At 40.1% G+C, this 24921-nt stretch overlaps 1 protein-coding gene across 1 annotated transcript in view; it reads right to left on the bottom strand.

Annotated features, from left to right (window-relative positions):
- The window catches only part of LOC129733020 (fasciculation and elongation protein zeta-2), a 32744-nt gene extending 15684 nt beyond the window's left edge, over positions 1-17060 (bottom strand). Inside the window, exon 1 of the mRNA XM_055694560.1 lies at positions 16421-17060. Within this exon, the coding sequence (XP_055550535.1) occupies positions 16421-16884 (464 nt within the window). The 5' untranslated portion in view covers positions 16885-17060. The remainder of the gene's footprint in view (positions 1-16420) is intronic.
- Positions 17061-24921: the final 7861 nt, after the last annotated feature.

Below are 24921 nucleotides of genomic sequence, written 5' to 3'. Positions count from 1 at the left end.
ATTACTAATCAACTATATGCATAATTAACACAAACTGTATTGCATATTGAACATCAATCTATTCTCTAACAATGCTGAATTTAATATAATTGTTGAACTCAAATCAAAGTTCGAATGTCAGGTGATGCCATATGGCATCACCCGCCGGGAACGGGTTAGGTTACGATTTTTTTTTTATTTCTGCTTATTTTCTGTCGGTCTATTTCCGCCACTATTGTGTCAATCCCCGACACCCGGCGAGGCTACTCCAACTAGAATCTTAACTAACGGCCCGTTGATTAACGGACCGGCACCAATGGCTTCAATTTCCCATGCGATAGAAAAATCCAAAGATTTTTCGCCTCAGAAAATCTCTGGAGAATTGAATCTAGATCAGTTTTGGTTGAGTGTGAGTGGATAACGTCACCACACAACCATCGACACCTATCACGTTGGTGGTTGGTGGTGGCGTTACTTGTTTTGGGTTTTAGATATTTTTTATCATAGTTTAGTTTTTGCCTATTTCAAGTTAAAATATAAAGCCTAATTCGAGGCCTAATTGGAATCATTCTTGACTCCTCTGGCCTTCAAAACATTTTTTAGTGATTTTAAGTTTTAACCTTCCCTGGGTGTTGTAAGTTTTTGTTGGCGATTTGTAACCTAAGATTCAAATCTTGTTTCTTTTTAAAGAACATTTTTACGTCAATTATGAATAATTCGGTACACAACTTTGAAACATACTCAGACATAAATGACATTAGACGTTGATCCTGTAAAGTGATGATTGTTTTGATGTTTGATCGCCACTTACTGTTGAAGCCCTAATCAGTGCGAATGAGAAGGTAGACAAATTAGAGAAAAACAATCGCAGCGAACTGTTAGTGTACAGAACAATTGCGGGGCTAGCGCTAGGATCCTATTGACTCTAACGATCGTCTCTCTAAGCCGAGATTCTAACATATGGCGACTGGCTTGTTACTCTAGCATCTTACCCCGAGACCAACTAAATGGTTCCTTGAGTCTTCCAGTGTTAGTGAGATGGCAGAAAATGTATAGCGTGTTGAACTTATACAACAGATCCCAAGCAAGTAGTAAATGAAAAATAATGTTTAAAAAAAAAAAATGACAAATTTCCCGGTTTAGTATTGAAATTCCCGGCTTTTTCCCGGTTTTCTCGGTTCATTTTCGAATTCCCGGCTTTTTCCCGGTTTTCCCGGTTCGCTGGCCACCCTGCTAATATTATCTATATTCTTTTTCAAGTTGTGAATAAATATGTTATGTTTCATACAGTATTGAGTTTGAGGCATTAGGTTCAAGAAATCTCAAGTAATTTAACATACAAACATTTCCCGTTTTGGCTCAATCCCACCCCGGCAGACGGTATATTGTTTTTGAAGTACTACATCATCTATGTTGACAAACAAAAGCCCTTTAAACCTGAGAATCAAACCATTCTCCATACCGATTAATATTCCATAGACCATTTCACGAGCTGACAGACAGGTGTCACGGAGCCTGCTGAGGTTGATATTGCTTTTACGTGCGTTATGTCAGCAGTTCTACCTATTTTTCACCACTAATACAGACAAATGTCTTCTTCTTCCTCACCTGTACATACCTCATTGCTATAGACTATTTTACGAACTGATAGGTGTTACGAAACCTGCTGATGATGATGTTTTTACGTGCGTTTGGTCAGCGGTTCCCCCAGATGGTACGATGCTGTCTTAACAAGCCAGTCGTGGGCTATAGACCCAAGCGACGCTATTCGCGTTTACTATTCCATCGGCCTTACTGTTCAAGTTTAAGTTTTTTTTTTCAATGGTTGCTCTAGGGCAGGGGTTTTCAGTCCTTTTGCTCGGCGGAGCACTTTTTTAAGCATAAATATTTGGCGGTGTTGCGAAATTTCGACACTGCAAAATGAAAATGATGCAACAGCAGTTTCACTCCCACTCTCTCGAAACTGATATTGAGTATCACCCGAGTCAATTATTAGTGAAATAAATGATATGTCTCAATCAATACCGAAATTATTTGATCTGAGCAAGTCCATTGCATGGTGTCTATGAAGTAGGTAGGTATCGTCATCCTCCACTGCATAAACAACGCTAAAGTACCGTAGCGTGTGTAGTCACAGTAATGCTGCCAGCCAGCATTTTCACTGAAAACTGATTGGAGTAGAAAGTAATTATCACTGTCAGCTCTACCACGTTGAAACTGATATTCGTAGTTTTCAGTTTCAACTGAGAATCTATCAATAACAGTGAAAATGTGCAACACTGGGCGGAGCAGATGCATTTTTTAATAAATGAGTATGGATTCAAAACTGCAGGTTGGTTAAAAAATTTTGATAAGTGTAAATCAAGGTCCAACGCGACCTGTCACCTCTAACGAGAATGTCCTCAAACTCTTCGGGCTGCTAACTGGAATACATGTAACCTTAGTGAAGATCAGGTCTCAACCCCAGTGGGAATCTTGGCCGTATGCTAACTGTGAAAGGTTTCCGTAATCGTTAATTCCCCTATGTTGTGCGGCGTATAACTGCGTCCTATCCAGAACGGACGACTGACCTATGCAAAGCGACATAAAGATCTTCACCGAGGACTCAAACGCATAGGTTATACAGAAATAGTTTTTCCGGTTGACCCTAAGCTACCAGTAATGAGAATGGTCTGAGGTTGGTGAATTTCTCCGTAGTCAGAAAAAAATAATCTGTAGCACATATTTCGTACGAAGAGATATCCGGAAACACACATGGCAATACCTTAATGACGAATCCTGCTTTCTGATCGACCATATTCTGGCTGACGGATGGCACTTCTCAGACGTCGTCTGGCAGAGCTGCATGGCACCGCGGGTCGACGTGTGGCAATCGTCGAGGGCACACAAAGCATGTGCGACTACTGACAGTATCTAACAGTCCCGGGCCAGCAGCGGGAGGTCGCCTAGGGGTGGTGAAAGTCAAACGACAGTCGACTCCTCGCAAAAGCCACAAATACCCGGAAACACCTCTGATGGAGCGAGTAGGGCGGCTACCATCACCCAAATGCACTAACCCGGTGGTTCGTATACCTCTCGTGTTACGTTGGTCGAAGCACTCTACGTCCTCTTTGACAATGATGCTACGTAATTGCCTTGTATGACACGGTTTGATACGCGCATGCGATTCTCAGGCACCTGAGTATGGACGTTGCGACGCTAGCTAGCAGCAAACGCCTGCTGTTAAATATCGCCGAGATATTCGACATCATGCGCGATAATGCCACTATAGTCGTGTAAGCTTTCTTGCAGGCGTAATCGATGTGGTTTCCAAACGTGAGCTTGTCATCGACCATCACCCCCAAGAGTTTCAAGGATCGCTTCGAGGCGATAGTGCATCCCTTGGCACTGATCGCTGTCTTCTGTTCCGATTTGCGGTTGTTCACCACAATGACCTCTGTCTTATGATGCGCTAACTCTAATTTCCTGGAGTGCATCCAATCCTCAACTACGCGTATGGATAGCGCGGCTTTCAACTCAGCCTCACTGACCGACTCGCCGTGGACCTCTAGAGTTATATCGTCTGCGAAGCCTACAATCACCGCTCTCGGTGGAAGCTTCAGCACACCGTCATTTATGGCATTCGACACCCAGGATGGAACCTTGCGGTACCCCTGCGGAATCGATTGCTTAACAGACCGGTTTCACTCTCGGTGAATCTTACAAGTCTGTTGAGGATTACCCTCTCGAGCACCTTGCCCGCTGTGTCTAGCGGACAAATTGGTCTATATGCCGATGGATCTCCCGGTGGTTTCCCGGCCTTCGGCAATAGAACCAGTAGCTGTCGCTTCTAAACATGTGCGCCGACCATATCATCGGCGGCGGCGGCGTAGAGAACATTTTACCTCGACGGCGACCGGCGCGCCGGCGTGACGCCGTTGGCTTATATCGGCGGCGGCGGCGACGGCGTGTATCGGCGTAACACTAATTACCACTTATAAAATATTGCGCATAATGTGTGCGCTGAACTCTCAAATTTTCGGTTTTTTCGTTAATTCAACGTTAATAAAAAAATATTGCGTCAGGGTTAACATGATGCCAAAAATATAAATAAAAATGGTAAGAAATCAAGTAAATAAACAACAACCAGAAAATAATAAACCAAGCAGAGAAAGTAAAACAAGTGTAAATCCCAAAAAAATTACAAGGAATACTATTCCCAAAGACGTTTAGTTTTAAAAAAAAAAGGTAGATAGTTTTTCGATAAGTTCATTTTGATTTCGAGGATCTTCTCAAGCTGGAAATTTTCTCGACTCAACACTAGGGCACGGTGTATCGTTGTACTTATCCTACAACATGCAAAATGTGCCGAAAACAATATCGATAACGAATTCTCTCAACTAATCTAGTTGATCGAGACCGCTATTAGCCCCAAGGCTAAGCGTGCGATATTGTTTGTTGTGATGGGCCGAAAGCGATCCATTCTGACCGAAAAATCCGCAAATATCACCATGGTAGTGGAAAATAGCTGAAAGTGTTTTTTTCGATGCCTTAACGTTCAAGCAACAAAGTAACGAGAATTCAGCAAAAATATAGTCGTGTTTGAAAATGTTCTTTCCGATAATTTTGTTTTTTTTTTAGTTTTAAAGTTATTTACTTTCTAGCTCATATGCGGTAGCTTAACGGAGCAGTGTTCACAATGTATTGGCTTTTAAATTTGAAAAGAAGCGAATTTTGTTAGAAGGAGTGATCGTTACGCCCAATTTACTGGGGTTAGTATGGCATTGCCATTTTCTGGTTGGGAATTTTAAGGTTGGGGGTTGCATTTGTTTTTAAAGAACTGACTAACATGAAAAATAAAACTGACTTATCTCTAATAATTAATAACTATTCGCTTATAACTAATATCTTATAATTTACTTAGTTTTTCGAATTATTGCATTGCTTAAGTTAGAAGCTTGTATCGTGGCAGAGTCTCGCTATGAGTGCCGCGTTGTTTCCGCTTTGTGTAAGCTTTCTGTATCTCCAGTATGCTCGTCAATCAGTACATAGTGGGTTGGGTATTCTGATGAATATATAAAAGATATTTTTTTCAAACGTTAATGTCGGCATTTTTTAGGAACAAGTATAGTTCTGGCATATACTGGAAATCACCGCTTCCCAGAATATCTCTAACGGGAACGTTCGGTTGTCTTCCTCGGGCCCGAAGGGAATCTGTTAGCTTGGACCTAGCACCAAAGAATTCGGTACACGACCAAACAACATGCTCGATGTCATGGTAGCCATCGCCACAAACGCAGTGATTACTTTCTACAAGCCCTATACGAAAGAGGTGCGTGTTTAACGTGTAATGATTGGACATAAGTCTTGAAATCACGCGAATGAAGTCTCGACCTACATCCAACCCCTTGAACCATGCTTTCGTCGATACCTTAGGAGAAATGGAATGTAGCCACCGTCCCAGTTCATCTGAATTCCATGATAATTGCCAACTATTGAGTGTTCTCTGACGCAAAATACTATAAAATTCATCATAAGCAATAGGTCTTTCATAAATATCGCCATCAATAGCACCCACCTTAGCTAAAGAGTCAGCCTTTTCATTGCCCGGAATCGAGCAAAGAGAAGGGACCCACGCTAAGGTAACCCGGTAATTTTTATTTGTTAAAGCACTTAAAAACCATCGTATTTTCCCCAGGAAATACGGGGTGTGCTTCACTGTCTTCATCGATCGCAGAGCCTCAATGGCACTGAGACTTTCTGTGAAGATGAAGTAGTGGTTTATGGGTAGGGTTTCGATGATCCCAAGGGAGTACTGAATAGCAGCAAGTTCTGCGGTGTACACGGAAGCAGGAGCATCGAGTTTGTAGGAGGCTAACTAACATGTTTGAACTTATTGGAAAAAATCTTAGGGATCTCTTGGGGTCGCAATTGATCCGGGATACCAGAAATGTCTTGTTTCATGGTGGTGTCGAAGAATATAGCATTATTAGAAGTATCTAAAAGTGCGACATTGGAGGAATCGTATGAAGAAGGATTAATATCTTGAGCCATATAGTCAAAATATAAAGTCATAAATCTGGATTGAGATTGAAGGTCGACCAACCTCTCGAAATTTTCAATTACTAATGGGTTCATAACTGTGCATCGAATTAGCAACCGGTAAGAGAGATTCTAAAAACGATGTTTCAGCGGAAGAATACCCGCTAACACTTCAAGACTCATCGTATGGGTCGACTGCATGCAACCCAAGGCAATACGCAAACAACGATATTGTATTCTCTCTAATTTTATAATGTGCGTGTTCGCGGCGGAGCGAAAGCAGAAACAACCGTATTCAAGAACTGATAATATCGTTGTTTGGTATAACCTTAGAAGGTCTCCTGGGTGGGCACCCCACCAGGTTCCGGTATTCGTACGAAGAAAATTAATCCTCTGTTGGCATTTTTGTGTCAGATACCTAATATGACAAGCCCAGGTGCATTTAGAATCGAACCAGACCCCGAGATATTTAGCGACTAAAACCTGAGTGATCGTTTTACCCGTTAGTAGGAGCTGCAGCTGAGCTGGGTTATGCTTCCTCGAAAAAACGACCAGCTCAGTTTTCTCCGGAGAGAATTAGATACCTAGCTTAAGAGCCCATTCTGACAAATTGTCTAAGGTATCTTGCAATGGTCCTTGCAGATCGTTAGCCTCGCTTCCAGTAATGGATACAACGCTATCGTCTGCAAGTTGCCGTAGCGTGCATGAATTTGCAAGACATTCATCGATGTCATTGACGTCAAAATTATATAAGAGAGGGCTTAAACATGAGCCCTGGGGAAGACCCATGTAACTAAGTCGGGAAGTTGTCGAATCACCATGTGAGAAATACATATGCTTTTCTGACAACAAATTGAGCAAAAAATTATTCAAATTTGGTGAAAGTCTCTGCGAATGAAGTTTCTCGGTTAAAACTTCTACAGAGACAGAGTCAAAAGCCCCCTAATGTCCAAGAATGCAGAAGCCATTTGCTCTTTTCGAGCAAAGGCGAGTTGAATTTCAGTAGAAAGCAACGCTAGGCAGTCGTTCGTCCCTTTGCCCTGGCGGAAGCCAAATTGAGTATCTGAAAGTAAACCATTTGTTTCGACCCATTTGTCTAACCGTAAGAGGATCATTTTCTCCATTAATTTCCGGAGGCAAGAGAGCATTGCAATCGGCCTATGAGAATTGTGATCAGAGGCAGGTTTTCCGGGTTTTCGAATAGCAATGACTTTTACCTCCCTCCAGTCGTGCGGAACAATGTTTAGCTCAAGAAACTTGTTGAACAAGCCCAACAAGCGTCTTTTTGCAGAGTACAGTTTCCGGTACAGAGTCCGGGCAGACCTTTTTGGCAAAATCGAGTATCCAGCGGCCTGAATATTCCTCGCTCTCGTTCGAAACATTACGATTCCGCATGCGTCTGGCCGTGTCCCAAAGAGTGCTCATCGCTGTTTCCCTCGATAACGCGTTTACAAACCGCCGCCAGTATCCGCGTTTTTTCGCTTTAATTAAACTCGTCATCTGCCTATCCAGTACATCGTACTTTCGGAGCAGATCAAGAGTACCGTGTTTTCGCAAGGCCAAATACACCGAGGACCTTTGCGCGTACAGTTCAGAGCACTCTTTGTCCCACCACTTGTTGGGGGGACGCTGTCTAATCGTTACCCCGGGTATCGGTTTCGTCTGAGCTTGAGTCGCGGCGTCGATGATCAAGCCAGAAAGAAACGCGTATTCTTCCTCCGGAGGAAGTTCCTCGTGAGACTCGATAGATTCCGCTATGATCGTCTCATATGACTTCCAATCAATATTACGAGTAAGGTCGTATGAAATATTGATTGGGTCCGGGGGAGTTGAACCATTAGCAATTGAGATAACGATTGGGAGATGATCACTACCGTGGGGATCATTGATTACTTTCCACCGGCAATCTAACGCTAGTGATGTCGAGCAAAGGGATAGATCGAACACGCTTTCACGAGCTGGAGGATTAGGTACACGTGTCGCTTCCCCAGTATTCAAAAGTGTCATATTGAAGTCGTCGATTAAGTTACAGATTAAAGAAGATCGGATGTCGTCGTAATGCGACCCCCATTGCAAACAGTGGGAGTTAAAATCTCCCAAAATCAAAAAGGTGCGGGAAGCAATTCTGCTATATCAAAAAGTTGCCTCTGTTCAATCCGCACGGATGGAGGAATATATATCGAAGCAAGCAAAGGTCTTTTCCATTCGTATTCGTTCGAATGGCAACGACTTCAATATTCGAGAGCGAGGGGAGGTTGATTCTGAAAAAGGAATAGCACTTTTTGATCCCTAAAAGTACCCCTCCACCGTGTGAGTATCGGTCTCGACGAATTATGTTAAAATCGTGGAAATTGGGTTGGTCATTTGAATTAAAAAAGGTCTCGCAGAGCGCAAACGCATCACAATTGTATGTGTTTATCAAATGAGAAAATAGATCGAATTTGGGGATGATACTTCTGCAATTCCACTGTAATACATTGATAAAATTCTTAACCTCTTTCGCCGTATTAGTCATCGAAAGATATGATAGCTGGAATGAGGGGCCAAGTTGCTGCTAGTTGCTTCAAAAATGTTTTCACTGTAGGGAGAAGGGCAAGAAGAATGTTTTTAAGGGGATCTGTTATGTTGAATGTTTTGAATATCCAGTCCACAATATCAGAGAAATTTATAAACCCTGTTTCTTTTTTATCCTCTGATCGAGAAATGGGTGCACGAGGGGTTTTTGGTGCCCCGGGAAGCGGTGGATACTCCTGGTTTGATTTGAAGTTAAAACCGGGAGGTACTTGCTTCGGCTTTTCTTCACCGCTTCATTTTTGTGTTGGCTTATTGGTCATTCCGCTAGGGGTTATCTTGCGACCTTTGCAAGAAAGATTAGGAGAGTTAATAATTCTCCTCTTCCTAGATCCTTCTGGCATGGCATAAGAACACCCTTCGACGGGATCGTCAGATGTACCCTCATCGGTTGGCAAAAAGGAAAAGATGTTTCCTGTCGAGGGTGGCTCAGCCCTCTTAAGCATTTCTGCAAAAGAGCGCTTTGATCGTTCCTTGAGGGAACGCTTAATTTTCTCCTCGCGCTGTTTGTACGCGGGACACGCCGAAAGGTCATGCCGGGGACCACCGCAATAAAGGCACTTTTCAGTGTCCTCACTGCAAGCGGTCTCAACTACAAATAATATTTGTAAAATGTGAAAACAATTTTCCAAAATAAGATGTGTTAAATAGAAAAAAGACTATTGTATTGAGAAAAAAATATATATATAAAAAAATAATAATAATAAAAACAAATGTGAATACTTCACCAGACTATTCCAATTTCGACCTACGCGCCTCACTAGCTGATAGTTGGGTTGATCCAGTAGGTGGCAGGAATCGCAATCAGTCTCCTTCAGCTGAGCCAGCACTAGGGACTAACCAGCGGTTGGTGGTGGGGGAAGTATCCTTCGGCAGCTGAACGGTTTATATAGTACTGCACTGATAGCACAAACGACATGTGACCGTCTACACACAATGCACAGTTACCACACCGCTAGGGTATAGCCGGCGCCCAGCGGCGCGGGGGGTTTGCTTCCAACGGCTTTTGATTTGACTCCAGTATCGATACCAAAAACACAAGTAGCACGAGTATCGTCTGGAGACAATGCACAGTCTTCTGTGCCACAAGAAGTAACCAGCGGCCGGCGGCACGAGAATTTGCTTCGACTGCTGGACGTCTATTGTATACTTCACTATACCGAAAAAAACAAGCCACGCGCACACCAAACGGTATTGTTTGTTCGAGCGAGCAAAGAATAACGGAGCTGTGTTCAAATGCTTCCTTTCGCAACGGTAGCAGGGAAGCGAATGTCCGATAATTTTGATTGGTATGAAATTCATCGTGAGTTTTTGCGAAAAGAAAAAAAAAACTATCTACAAAAAATCTGCGAATGATAATCAAATATTTATTTGACGCAAGATTTCCAGTGAATTCTCGCATATTGATCTAAAAAAACTTAGTATTCTATAGAAAACTTAGGTCCTTACCAAAAAAATTGATGAAAAACCACAAATCATTTTTTCTAAATTTTTTGAACATTTCCTGACTGCTCATACGTTTACATAAAAATTAAAAATAAAGATAAACATAAACACATATGTTATAATGACTAAAACAATATTCTCGAAGCAAACTGGCCCCGTGCAAATCATTGATAATGACTTCAAAGTTTTTAATATCTTTCCATGAAAAAGACTTAAGTCTAAATATTTCATATCAAATATTGTATCAAATTTCCACAAATTAAAATAATTTACACTTGAGGAACAATCGTAAATGATGACACCCCGTTGAGCATACACACGGGAGGCATACGGACGCAAGGCATAGTACGCTAGGCATAATGGATGGCAGGCATACGGACATGAGCCATATTGACGCGAGGCCGAAGGGACTCGAGGCCGAATGGATGCGAAGCCGAATGGACGCAAGGCCAAGGGGAAGTGAGGCGGAATATGGCATTATCTTCATCATCATCACAGCCCTCTTTAAATAACATGTATTTCGCTTCAGAATGTCATTTGGGAAGTAATACACTCGAGGCCTTCGACCGACTCGCTGTTCGAACGAATGCTGTCGTTACTCGCTACCGCTCGTTCGGACTTAACTAAGGGAAAGAAACTCTGTTTGAGTAGATCTAGCAAACCAGTAGATCAGTCGTTAGTGTGCAAGAGGCCGCCGCTTCCGACGGCGGGTCGGCGGCCGGCTCGGACTGTGAAAACCACGGCGGCTTAGTGCCACCTCGTTTCCTTGCCCTCGATTATGCGTTTACGCCGCATGATTTAAAAAAATATGCCCAATCTAAACTCTTTAGGAATATACTTACACTCGAACTACTCATACGTAGAGTAAAAAATATCTGAGTTAAATATACAATTTATTAAATGACGCTTCTTTTCAATCATCAAGGGTACAATATATTTTTCAATAGATTCTGCTGCGCAATGGATGTTGCAAATCCGGAACACATAGTCACGATAAGTGGATCACATGCGATCATACAATATCGTATTCGGCCTCGCGTCCATTCGGCCTTGTGTGGTTTTGTCATCGATATACCAAAATAAGACTATTCTGGTTTGCTGTCGACATTCGAATGATTCGGTTTATTTTCACATGGGTACAAATGGTGTTTAATACAATGTAGACGAGAGCTTTTGGAAAGAAAAGAGAATAGGAGAGAAGAAAAAAAAGGAACCTGGTAACCTGTACTTGAATTTTATGACGGTCGGTTACCCGTCGTGTACTATCGAACTCTGGTAATTTGATATAATTATGGGTCATTCCATACGAAGTGTACATGCCACTTGGACACGACCATCACGGATTTGGCTCAAAGCTGGGAGAATTATTCATCTAGGTTCACTATGAAAAAAATTAATTAAATTTACATTTTTCGGCAAATGCAGCCATTTTTATTTTAAATTTGATAATTTCATCGTGTTCCTTGGAAAATTTCACGTAAGAAACAACTATCATCCCGAGGTAATATGAGCCAATCTCGAGATAAAACATTTTTACGAAAATAGTTGTAAGTTTCGTAATTAATTTATTTTATAGTTTATAGCCGTAAGACACCCGAAAAATAGTGATGAGTGAATTTTGAAGAAAATAAACCAAGGAATCCAGAAAAAATATAAGTTTAGACCGGAAGTGTTGCCAGATAGATTATTTTTCTATTTTAAAACTAAATTTGCATTTTTCGGCATATGTAGTTGAGGTTTATTTCAAATTTGAAGGTTTCGTCGTGTTTCTCGGAAAATTTTACATAAGAAACACTTATCACTCCGTGGTAATATGAGCCAATCTCGAGATATAGCATTTTTACAAAAATGGTTTTAAATTTCGTAATTAGTTTTTTGTCCCACAGAGCGGGGGGTATTCCAATCGACACAAAAATTGGGATTTTTCATAGTAAACCTAGATGAATAATTCCCCCAGCTTTGAGCCAAATCCGTGGTGGTCGTGTCCAAGTTTATTCTTTTCCGTGGTCACTTCGTATAGAATGACCCTTATTGAGATTTCAAAGCTAAGGTATGTTCTCGCTAAATTATCAATTTATTATACTTTATTATATTGTATAGTGCTTAAACATATTTCATACATCATATAACACGGGTGGGAGGGGCATCAGGGTATTAAACAAATTGATGGCTGGAGGACAGACGTGGTGTGACAGCCTGAATCACCTGGGAGAAACTGTTTTTCTTCCTAAAGGCCTGAGAAATGTTTAATGCGCCCTTCTAACAAACAAACCATCAGGCAAGTTCAGTTTGTACGGCGAAGTTGTTAATTAGGTAACTTGATGTTTATGTTGGAGGGGATGTCTTCACTAACCGTGGAAAGCGCGTAAGAGAATATGCTTACGGGTAAAGGGTTGGGCGGACCCTTCGGAACAACATATACGTGAAGGTTGCCGAATTAGCAAATTCGATTCTACAGTCAATCTTCTTGCATCCGTAGGCATAGCCTTGAACTGATGGTGGCTAATACTTACATACATACATACATACATGGTCAGGAGGGAATACACTGAGGCAAACACGTGTATTTCACCTGCTATCCCTTACTAACACGCAGAGAATCCTTCCCCAGGATACCTATAACTCGGTGACGGAATCGTGAAAGGAATCGCAAACACGATCCGGAGTAGCGAACCTATACATTAGAGAAATGACAAGACACTCACCGTTAATGCAACTGTCAACATCAAAACGGGCGAGCTGTATAAATTTGCATTGCCGTTATCCGTTTTGATATTGACAGTTGCCTTAACGGTGAGTGTCTTGTCATTTCTCTAATGTATAGGTTCGCTAATCCGGAGGATTCCCACTCACAATTCTTATTCTGAGGATTCTTTTTCAGGAATGCTTTTCAAGGACGCTCAGGAATCCAATGTGAGGAATCCTAAAGAATCTATGCGAATCGTATGTGTTCGTCCGGGATGTGTGATTTAACCCACACATGCTCAAATTCTTTAACTTTCGTTGTTTTGAGTGTTTTTGAACTATAGTTAGACGAAACAGCTATCTGTACTCCGCCGCCTGACTTCTTTTAGGACTCAACAAAATTCCTATCATCTCGGTATACGTTATAGGCGCTACCAAAAATTTCTTCACTTTTTCATCCCAGCTGGTTTCAGTTGCCAGAATAATAGAAAAGGATGTGATAAATTTCCTTCATTTTTTCTTATGCTATAACTTATGGTTTGCTTCCAGCGTCTTAAGGATATTTTGTGAGATGTTTCTGAGATGAGATGTCAGAGCCTTAAGATTTAGTTCGGTCACGAACTTTACCTGGCAGTCCAGGCAAAGCGGCAGCATGAAGGTGCGCAGAAATTTCTCGTGATTTCTTTGTGCACCTATGCACGCAGCATAAAATGTTCGGTTACAGATTCCGTGATAACGCCAGAGGTAGCGATTATCACCTTTCGCGCAGTTTACGATACCGCACTTCATTGCACTCGCGACGTTAACAAATGACCGTATCAAGAAAAAACAAACTATTTTTGAATGCTTGCGCGCGTTCCACACGTGGTCGGTTGAAGAAGAAAAATCACAGGAGGGTTGTGTGCAAGGCCACGACCGCAAGGTTGAAGTAGAATACTTTTAAACAGCTCTACTTACGGCTGTACATTAACCTACGGCCTAATGCGCACGGCCAACACAATAGAAAGGTGTTTTCACATTGAAAATTAGACACGGCTTTACTGGAGTAAGTGTTGGCAAATGCATCTACCGCTAATACCGCCGCTATCGTACGAAAGCGCCTCGTTTCATGTGGGGAATAATATCAACAACGAAAAATGACGCGCGTCTAAGCACACCCGAACTGTTTCGCCGTGCCGCTTCCATTTACTTTCTTATAACATCGGCCTCATGGAAGTACCGGCTGCACCTACCGCTGAGGCTGTTACCATACTGCTACTGGTACCCAAAACTATTAATTCTTCAAATCAAGTGTTTTATTTGTCCTCAGAAGAACAATTGGTCGGCGTGCGACCAGACCGAACCAAGCGCCAAAAACATTATTTCGAGTAATCGGCGATCAATGTTCACTCACCCCGTATGCTTCCTGCAAGCTGCTGCAGAGAAATTTTGCTATAATACCATTATAAACTGTTCAAATGATTTCGTTCCTTCGTGAAATATAGATTATCAATTTTAACATCCACTAGTGTTAAAAACTCAATTTTCAAAAAAATGGCGCTTGGTTCGGTCTGGTCGCACGCCGACCAATTGTTCAATTCCATATCGGATATAATGCAATCGCATCTCTGTAATATTACCGACAGTAATATTCTTCTGAACACAATGATCCAACTTTTCCATTAGAGGAAGTGCCGGCTGATGTACGGCAAAAATCTCGCCCGATCGCTCGCGTTGGCGTTCGTTCTCAGGCAGAGGCCTGAGACGTGGTGACCAACCACAGGGCAAGTGATTTGTTTATTTTGAAGGCAGCCACAGGCGCGACCCGCTGCTATGGTCTGTTACTGCTGAGTGCCGATATCTGCTGCTGCTGCTGCTGACAACGTTGTGGACGGTCCATCCAGTTCACCTTCCGACTAATGAATGTAGCTAGTTTTCCCAGAAACACTCTTTTATAGCCGAAGGGTGCTACGTAAAAGGCCACGCCTTTCAGTTCAGTTTTACCATTTCCTAATGTTCTTTAGACGAATTATTCCACAATTCGCATTTGATTTTTGTATCCAGCGAATAAACACCGATGGTGCTCTCACACACGCAACGGTTTTAACCCGTATCTTATTGCGATTTGTAACATCAAGCGATTTCGTTTGCTCGCTGTTGCGTGTTGCATCATGTTGCAACTTGGCAGCTGGGAGACGACGAAATTCTGTTAATGCTGGGGGAATTAAGATACACGGACAACATGCACTGTGGAAGCTATTTCACATACAGTAAATTAGACGGGTGCGACAAATTTAAATTGCTAGGATCCAACACAGAATCTTGCTTGCGTTGTCAAAAATTATTAACTTTCAATGACTTGTTTATTTGCCTTGAAAAAGGCATTTTGATTTCCAAAATTGGATTTCCTGATGGCAATCTTCATGCTGCCCCAACACGGGGGGAATAATAGCAGTCTGCCGACACACGCTGAGAAGAACCGCGCTGCTCCTGAGACGCGGTGACCAACCACAGGGCTAGTGCTGCTGCTAAGGAAGGACGACTGCTGTTGTCGCTGTCTAGAACTATTATGAGCGGCTCTGGCTGAAACAGGCTCTTATATAGGCCAAATAGCATGTTTTCAATTGCAAGGTATATGATTCTGTCGACCGTGCTTGGGAAGTAATCATATAACGACCAATCAGAGGTCGAATTTTTCGTTTTGACAAGGCTTGACTATTTTCAATAGTACAATAGTGTGAATAATAAAATTACAATTATCTTATTTTGGGAAGAATCTTAGAAAATTTTGCAATCTATTGCTGCAAGAACGAAGCAAATCCATCGGATACTAACCGATTTATTAGCATTTGAAATTGGACATATTTTTCCTTTTTTTCGGTTTTAGATTTTCATTTCACATCCCTATGTAGCAGAACTTCCTGAGAGAAGTATTCTACTTCAAAAAATGTTGAGGTACAAAAACAAGTAAACTAGTGAAAAAAAAATGTATACATATATACACTAGAGTACCGCACGCGCGTCCGAACTCGACGACGGTCCGTTAGTAATCAGTGGACACACACTAGGCATGCATGACCTCGGCGGTCGCCGAGTGCCGATTCTTGGGGGCGAGCAGCTCTGCTCTTCCTCGAGTCTAGACAATAACATTTGGTGAACTTTAAGAGTGTAATTTTTAAATTTCCTCCGATTTAAAACTTCTTGAATTATAAAAAATTGTTTATGTTTAGTGTATTACAAAAACCAAGCCTATTCAAGTAAAAAAAACTTTGAGTCGTCGCGCGTATAATTTTTATAAAACACTAATCATACTAAACTGAAAACCATTTTGTTTAATTTTTTGCAACCTGAATGAACCGAGTCCATAGTTGTTGAAATAAAAATTTAACTGTTTCGAAAATATATGTTAGTTTTAATATTTATATTGCCAGGATTAGCAATAAAATGTACAGATTCGGTCAAAACAGCCTCAATTTTGGTTTTTAAAATGCGCTTTACTTTACGCAATATTTTTGGCACTTGGTCCGAAATTATTGTACGCAGACCATATAATGTTCAACTTTTTCGTTGGCCTCAAGGTATGACCAGTCGAAGAAGGTGTCATTGTCACTATCGTAATGCTAGCCATCTTCCTATTTTCAGTCCAATGAACTAATAGTTTACTGATACATTTTCTTTTGTTCTAGATTTTTTTTTGTATTCTGGTACACGCAAAAGAAACGCACAAAATGATACTTACTGACATTCATTCATGATTTCATCTTGAGATCTCACTTGCACAGGGGCTAATTCTTCAACCGACTGCTCATAATTTCCAAAACACTGCGTAATTTTTTTATCGAATGTATTAACGAGATCTTCCAGACTGCCCGTAAAACCTTCGGCAAAATTATCAACGTTGTCTCTCATAGTATTGATTTTGTTGTTCATGTTCACTTTGCTTACTGCCAGACTGTTACCGTTGTAGCTTTTGATATCCAAATTATTATCGTTTACCTCTTGAAAGTCGTTATTGTCAATTTCACTTTTTATTGCTACACTATCTTTGTTTATAACTTTGACTGTGTTGATTATAGTAGATTTTTTTAACATACTTGAATTCGACGAATGATATTCAACTGGACCCCATTCGTCTGCTTCTTCACACTGAGCAAGAGGTGCCTCAAACTTCAGCTCTGCCATCTTATTTGCAAGATCCCGCATTACTATCTACAATTACAAGCTGATCTATGGGACAAATTGTTAAGCACTCAAGTATTTGATACTGCACTTTATTGAACTTGTGTAATAAACCATATTAGTCACTAAGCCTTTTTTACTCAAAATGCAAAACGTCAATGAAAAATACTTTGTGCTCTATTGATTTTATTTATAGGCAGAGATGCCAGATGTTTTTAAAAAATGTCTGCAACTGCTCGAAAAACCGGGAGAAATCTGCTTGGAATCTGAAAAAAAACTATCCGTGAATCAAACAAAATTCGCTCGCGCAGGCAAAAGTCTGCGAAAATCTGCACATATGTTGAAAAAGTCTGTGTAAATATAAGGAGACTCTGACAAAAATCTGCAGAAACTATCAAAAATCTACAAATATCTGCGAATCAATAAAAATCTGCACACGGACTCTAAAATTCTGCGTTTTGCAGAGAATCTGCACATCTGGTTTCCCTGTTTATAGGCACTGATCAGAGATGCCGGATGTTTTTGAAAAATGTCTAAAACTGCTCGAAAAACCGGAAAAATGTGCTCGAAATCTGGAAAAAATCTTTCCGTGATCCAAAAAAATTTCGCTCGCGCAGGCAAAAGTCTGTAAAAGTCTGCACACATTTTAAGAAAATCTGCGCAAGTATAAGGAGACTTTTACAAAAATTTGCAGAAACCGTGGAAAAACTGCAAATATCTCCAAATCGATAAATATGCGTTTTGCAGATAAATCTGCACATTTGGTGTCACTGGCACTGATAGTGAAGGGCAACGATGCCAAGTTGGAAGACATTACATTTGCTTGCTTAAGGCTATCCCAGATGGTGTTAGGTATCAAATTAACATCGGAGCCAGAGTCTACCAGCAAATCAAGCTCAACACCCCCATGGAACCACATTACCCTCGTTCCCAGAATAGAACGTATAGTATGTTTTCATTGCTGGTTCAACTGCATCATCTTTCAGTCTAGATGTGAGTTCCTCGACAGTCCGTACCTTCTTCACGACGGCATTTGATTTGGAGAGCTTACGATAGCGGCACCGTGATTCGAAATGGCCAACGCGCTTGCAGCTGTGGCATATTTTACCTTTTGCCGGGCAGTTTTCAGAAGAAGAAATGTGATCTCGGCGACCGCAGTTGAAGCAACTATATCCATCCTTGCCCTCAAATTTCCGTTTCATGACACCGGTATGCTGACGTAATCCTCTTGTGAAAAAACCAGGTTCATCCCGAACTCTGTGCACCTGTTGGTTCTCCGGTTGATTTGTTTCCGTCAGTTTATGCTTTCCATCAAAACCTTTTACTTGATAATCAATTCCTTCCAACGTAACACCCAAAGATTCAATTTCAGTAAACGGTCGATCTTGCTGTAGGATCCTGCGACGCAGATCTTGCGAAAGGCAACCACAGAGAACAGACGTTCATCTTATTTTCAAAAGATGTGTAAAAACATGCAACCGTCATTTGACAGTAAGTGGTAATGCTCCCGCTATGTGGCGCTCGTGTCACTTAAAAACCAAGCACATATATCGATAAAATATCGATACAGCGATATTTATGCAGTGCAACTGGGGCACCACAAGACAGATGTTGTTAGTGTATTAATGTATTTGGATTCAAATTTTTACACACGATTTTCAAATTTCTTTATATGAACATGAATGTCTGTTCTCTGTGAGGCAACCTTCGACCACAGCGTCAGTTAAAAATACTTCCGTCAAAATTGCTTTAACGTCCGCCGAATATTTATCAAATCCGCAATCAGAAATCTGCTGCCGCAACCGAAGAACAAAGTCAGCAAATCGTTCACCTTCCTTCTGTTTCATTTGCTTAAGCCTGTACCGTTCCAGGCAGTCTTGCCGATGAGGTTGGAAAAATGCATCTAGGGCATTGATGGCCACGTCGTACCATTGTTTCTCTAGGGAAACCAACGGGAAATTTTCTCAATCAGGTAAATTTTGAAACACGCGTTGCAGGCCACCGAGATGTAGAAGTTTAGCCCTTTTTTGTTTTTGATCATCAATACCGTAAGCGTCAAAGTAGCATTCTAAAGCACATTTCCAAATTCTCCATTACTTAAACAGTTTATGTTTTTCCACTTCATCGCATCGAAAAGGTGGTAGTGGACGAGAATCTTCCATCTAAAACAAATAATAATAACATTTTGGTTATGGTTTATTGCCCTGGTTATTGAGAAAAAGGACCATTGCATTTTCGTTTTTGTTTATAAGATCCACATTAGAACAGAAATTATTTGCACCTTGATTCAATATTCTAACATATCACAATTAATTCACATGACAACTTCCCGTGAACAAAATATGCTCACCTCCTGTTCTTACAGGTACATTCATAAAAATATTTTTGAACCCGAGAACATAACTGTACTCCTCCTGTATAGAACAGGTACACACTTATCTTTTTTTTCCGTGAATCATTCTCCTCCTGTTCATCACAGGTACACGCATTACTTATTTTTGCCCGGGAATAAACATCATTATTCCCCTCCTGAAAGGTACATTCGATAACTTAAAATTACTCACCTCATCATTTTTTTTTTTTGTAAAACACTATGATAAACGTCAGTTTAGGTTAAATCCTCAGGTTAACATTTTTAAGCTACTTTCATTCCTGCTCGAATACATTTTTATGTTTCACGCGAAAAAAAAAACGATGGCTTTTTTCTTTGTATCTCACCAATACAATTACGAGTCAGGCTCTGCGTCTAACCGCACCCGCGAAGAAAAAATCTCCCAGAAGCCATTTTGAACACTATCGATTTTTATTTGGCATTATCACAATTTTCCCGTTGCTCCGAATAATTCAATTCTTACCTTCTTTCCGAATCCTCGTCGCCAAATTGTAGGGTTCGAATAACGATTAAATCAACAAAACTTCGCATAAAACACAGTATTTAATCAATGTACTTTCGCGTCACCGTTTTCGCGATTCCTCTTCCTGTAAAACGATCTCTTCTTCCTCTCTCTCTACGTTTATTAATCGCTACAGCTAAAACGAGGGGCCCGATCCTACACCAGGCTTTTTGCTCCAAACGTGATTGGCTGATTTTGATAGCACGCGTGTGGGACGATATTCAAAAGAAGTTCAGCTTGCCGTGTTGCTAAACAGCTGGTGCTCGACCCAATCATTGAATAAGTGAGAGTGAAATATTGTGCACACAATTTTAATTTGGTTGCGACAAATAAAAGCAAAAAAGAGTTTGAATGAAGTGCCAAGCGTTTGGTCGTAAATTTTATCGATTTCCCAAGGATGCAGAACCTTATCGACAGCGGCTGAAAATATGCGTAAAATCTGAAAAAGATATTCCAAATTTGAAAATCTCACGCAATAGTCGAATATGCAGTGAAAGGATTTCTTTTTATTATTATGTTGTTTATTTAGTTGTTCGTGGAAATGTTAAATCAAGTTTTCTTCATAAACAAGCAATTTTCCCCTTGATTTTGCAACTGGAATTAAGTGTTTTGAATATTTTTTATTGTGCTCTCTATAAAAAGTCCGGAGAAGTGAGAAAAACAAGATAAAAAAGTTTGGCAGTGGTATATTTTCATTGTTGTGTTTTTTGTTAAATAAAAATAAATATATCAAATAAATAAACTTTTCTGGTTGCACTGGAATTTGCGTAAGGCAGACGAAAATAATGTTCAACCGGGGATATGTCGCATAGCAAAGAAGAAGAGAAAGAAGCCACTTGGCCACTCTTCTCTTAGGTAAAGTATATAGTGACTTGACTATTCGGGTTATTCGCGTTGAAAGAGATTTCGAAGGCTGTTCGCACCTACGTGAACTCTCATATGCAATTGTCAAAATGTGCGTGATGACAAAAGCAAAAATATTTCCTTCCTTCTTTTTCGCATGCAAAAACCAAACAAATATCAGCAACACCGTCAACGCGAATAATCCTTATCTGCCACCCTTCACCAGAGATGCTAGGTCATTTTTCGAAATGTCTTCCCGAACTAATAAAAAATGTCTTCACATGTCTTCCAACCCAATGGCTCGTTACACGGTAAGATTCGAAAGCCGATTAATGGGTATTGTTGTACCAATTTTTTTCTGTCATATGCGGCTTTCAAAAGAATGGGTAAATTTAAAAATGTGAAATGGGTAAAATTGTACGCATTAGAAAGACATGTTCTTAGAAAAAAATGGGTCATTTGTTTACCCATTAATGGGTGAAAAAATACTTCAAGCATCGTTTTAGTTTGCTCTGTCGATTAGTTCGCACGCGTTATTTCTACGATCTGTTTTGTTTATTATTTGTCAACAATTGTCATGGAAGGACTTTAAAAGAGATTCGATACTGCGTCGTTTAAGAAGTTGCAAGGTAAACAGTATGTTATATCAAGTATTGAACTTTACAATGTGAGATTTGTTTTATATTAGGTCTAGAATGTTCACTATCCGTCCTTTATTAGCTTTGTTGCAGAGAATAGCGATTCTGACAATTGATGATAGCAGATAAAATACTCCTGTTTTCGTAAATAAGATTCATTTTTGCAAATAATTAAAAATAATTGATTTCACTTTCACTTCTTTTCATTTTATTTTTTTGAGTGATAATCACAAAATTTCCGTTTATTTAATAATGGGTAAAATTTCACCCATTTCTTTGAGAAAATTCATTTCTCAAAATGAGTGATTTTGTACCCAGTTTTTGACGTTTAATCGGTTTACCCGTTAATGGGTAAATCGAGTTTACCCACTAAATGGGTTGGCTCACTTTTTGGCGAAATGGTTGAAAAAGTACCCATTAATGGGGTTTCGACTCTTACCGTGTAGGGTACCGACCAGACTGAAAAAGTTACCGGCAAATCGAAAAGTATCGAGCTAAAAAATAGGTCACCACCTCTGCAAAATGCGGGTCATATCACATATTTTCATATGTCTTCACATATTTTTGAATGTCATCCATTTGTCTTCACAAACAAAGATGTCTTTACCGCAGGGTAAATGTCTTCCATTTGAAGACATGTCGTTATACGATTGCTTTCCCAAGCACGGTCGGCAGAGTTATGGACCTAGTAAATAGGGAATGCATCATTTGGCCTATATAACAACTTTATCAGATAATAAACAGACATTTCATCGGATATTAAATTGAACAACAGAAATTTAAAGAACAAAAATGAATATTTGAAGAGTTAATATTTTCTCGTTTTGCGCTATAATCCGAAGTTAATTATCTTCATCTACATGCATACTCTGACTATTATTACGTGTTACGTGCGTCGCTTAGTGTTTGTCTACGGTTATGCAGAACGCAAATAACGGCGCGATGCGATTCGGCAAGATGAAATGTGTTGAAATGTATAGCTCTACTTCGCCTTAAAAAGAGCTGTACATTTCACCACGGTAAGGCGAATCACATCGCGCCGTCATTCGCGTTCTGCATAACCGTAGCCTCTGTTCCGTTCCCGTTTAATGATGTCGTATTTAATGTGCATATTACAATTCGGCAGCACTTCAACTTCTTATTTGCACAAAATTTAAAAATATTCAATGAACTTCATTCAAAATATCAAACAAAAAGAAATTACAATACTGCCAATGAACGGTCAACGTTTATTTACTAGAAAAAATGACTGACACGCAAGCAGCCAGGTTATCTTTCTTGTAAAAGTATTCTACTTCAACCTTGCGGTCGTGGCTTTGCATACAACCTTCCTGTGATTTTTTTTCTAAGAACATGTCTTTCTAATGCGTACAATTTTACCCATTTCACATTTTTAAATTTACCCATTCTTTTGAAAGCCGCATATGACAGAAAAAAATTGGTACAACAATACCCATTAATCGGTTTTCGACTCTTACCGTGTAACGAGCCATCTCGGGTTGGAAGACATGTGAAGACATTTTTTATTAGTTCGTGAAGACATTTCGAAAAATGACCTAGCATCCCTGGTGAAGGGTGGCAGATAAGGATTATAGTCAAGTCACTGTATACTTTACCTAAGAGAAGAGTGGCCAAGTGGCTTCTTTCTCTTCTTCTTTGCTATGCAACATATCCCCGGTTGAACATTATTTTCGTCTGCCTTACGCAAATTCCAGTGCAACCAGAAAAGTTTATTTATTTGATATATTTATTTTTATTTAACAAAAAACACAACAATGAAAATATACCACTGCCAAACTTTTTTATCTTGTTTTTCTCACTTCTCCGGACTTTTTATAGAGAGCACAATAAAAAATATTCAAAACACTTAATTCCAGTTGCAAAATCAAGGGGAAAATTGCTTGTTTATGAAGAAAACTTGATTTAACATTTCCACGAACAACTAAATAAACAACATAATAATAAAAAGAAATCCTTTCACTGCATATTCGACTATTGCGTGAGATTTTCAAATTTGGAATATCTTTTTCAGATTTTACGCATATTTTCAGCCGCTGTCGATAAGGTTCTGCATCCTTGGGAAATCGATAAAATTTTACGACCAAACGCTTGGCACTTCATTCAAACTCTTTTTTGCTTTTATTTGTCGCAACCAAATTAAAATTGTGTGCACAATATTTCACTCTCACTTATTCAATGATTTGGTCGAGCACCAGCTGTTTAGCAACACGGCAAGCTGAACTTCTTTTGAATATCGTCCCACACGCGTGCTATCAAAATCAGCCAATCACGTTTGGAGCAAAAAGCCTGGTGTAGGATCGGGCCCCTCGTTTTAGCTGTAGCGATTAATAAACGTAGAGAGAGAGGAAGAAGAGATCGTTTTACAGGAAGAGGAATCGCGAAAACGGTGACGCGAAAGTACATTGATTAAATACTGTGTTTTATGCGAAGTTTTGTTGATTTAATCGTTATTCGAACCCTACAATTTGGCGACGAGGATTCGGAAAGAAGGTAAGAATTGAATTATTCGGAGCAACGGGAAAATTGTGATAATGCCAAATAAAAATCGATAGTGTTCAAAATGGCTTCTGGGAGATTTTTTCTTCGCGGGTGCGGTTAGACGCAGAGCCTGACTCGTAATTGTATTGGTGAGATACAAAGAAAAAAGCCATCGTTTTTTTTTTCGCGTGAAACATAAAAATGTATTCGAGCAGGAATGAAAGTAGCTTAAAAATGTTAACCTGAGGATTTAACCTAAACTGACGTTTATCATAGTGTTTTACAACAAAAAAAATGATGAGGTGAGTAATTTTAAGTTATCGAATGTACCTTTCAGGAGGGGAATAATGATGTTTATTCCCGGGCAAAAATAAGTAATGCGTGTACCTGTGATGAACAGGAGGAGAATGATTCACGGAAAAAAAAGATAAGTGTGTACCTGTTCTATACAGGAGGAGTACAGTTATGTTCTCGGGTTCAAAAATATTTTTATGAATGTACCTGTAAGAACAGGAGGTGAGCATATTTTGTTCACGGGAAGTTGTCATGTGAATTAATTGTGATATGTTAGAATATTGAATCAAGGTGCAAATAATTTCTGTTCTAATGTGGATCTTATAAACAAAAACGAAAATGCATTGGTCCTTTTTCTCAATAACCAGGGCAATAAACCATAACCAAAATGTTATTATTATTTGTTTTAGATGGAAGATTCTCGTCCACTACCACCTTTTCGATGCGATGAAGTGGAAAAACATAAACTGTTTAAGTAATGGAGAATTTGGAAATGTGCTTTAGAATGCTACTTTGACGCTTACGGTATTGATGATCAAAAACAAAAAAGGGCTAAACTTTTACATCTCGGTGGCCTGCAACGCGTGTTTCAAAATTTACCTGATTGAGAAAATTTCCCGTTGGTTTCCCTAGAGAAACAATGGTACGACGTGGCCATCAATGCCCTAGATGCATTTTTCCAACCACATCACCAAGACTGCCTGGAACGGTACAGGCTTAAGCAAATGAAACAGAAGGAAGGTGAACGATTTGCTGACTTTGTTCTTCGGTTGCGGCAGCAGATTTCTGATTGCGGATTTGATAAATATTCGGCGGACGTTAAAGCAATTTTGACGGAAGTATTTTTAACTGACGCTGTGGTCGAAGGTTGCCTCACAGAGAACAGACATTCA

Source organism: Wyeomyia smithii, chromosome 3, assembly GCF_029784165.1.
Source record: "Wyeomyia smithii strain HCP4-BCI-WySm-NY-G18 chromosome 3, ASM2978416v1, whole genome shotgun sequence".
In the NCBI taxonomy this organism is placed as follows: domain Eukaryota; kingdom Metazoa; phylum Arthropoda; class Insecta; order Diptera; family Culicidae; genus Wyeomyia; species Wyeomyia smithii.
Note: the sequence above shows the minus strand (reverse complement) of the source record. Positions and strands in the feature narration are given on the sequence as shown.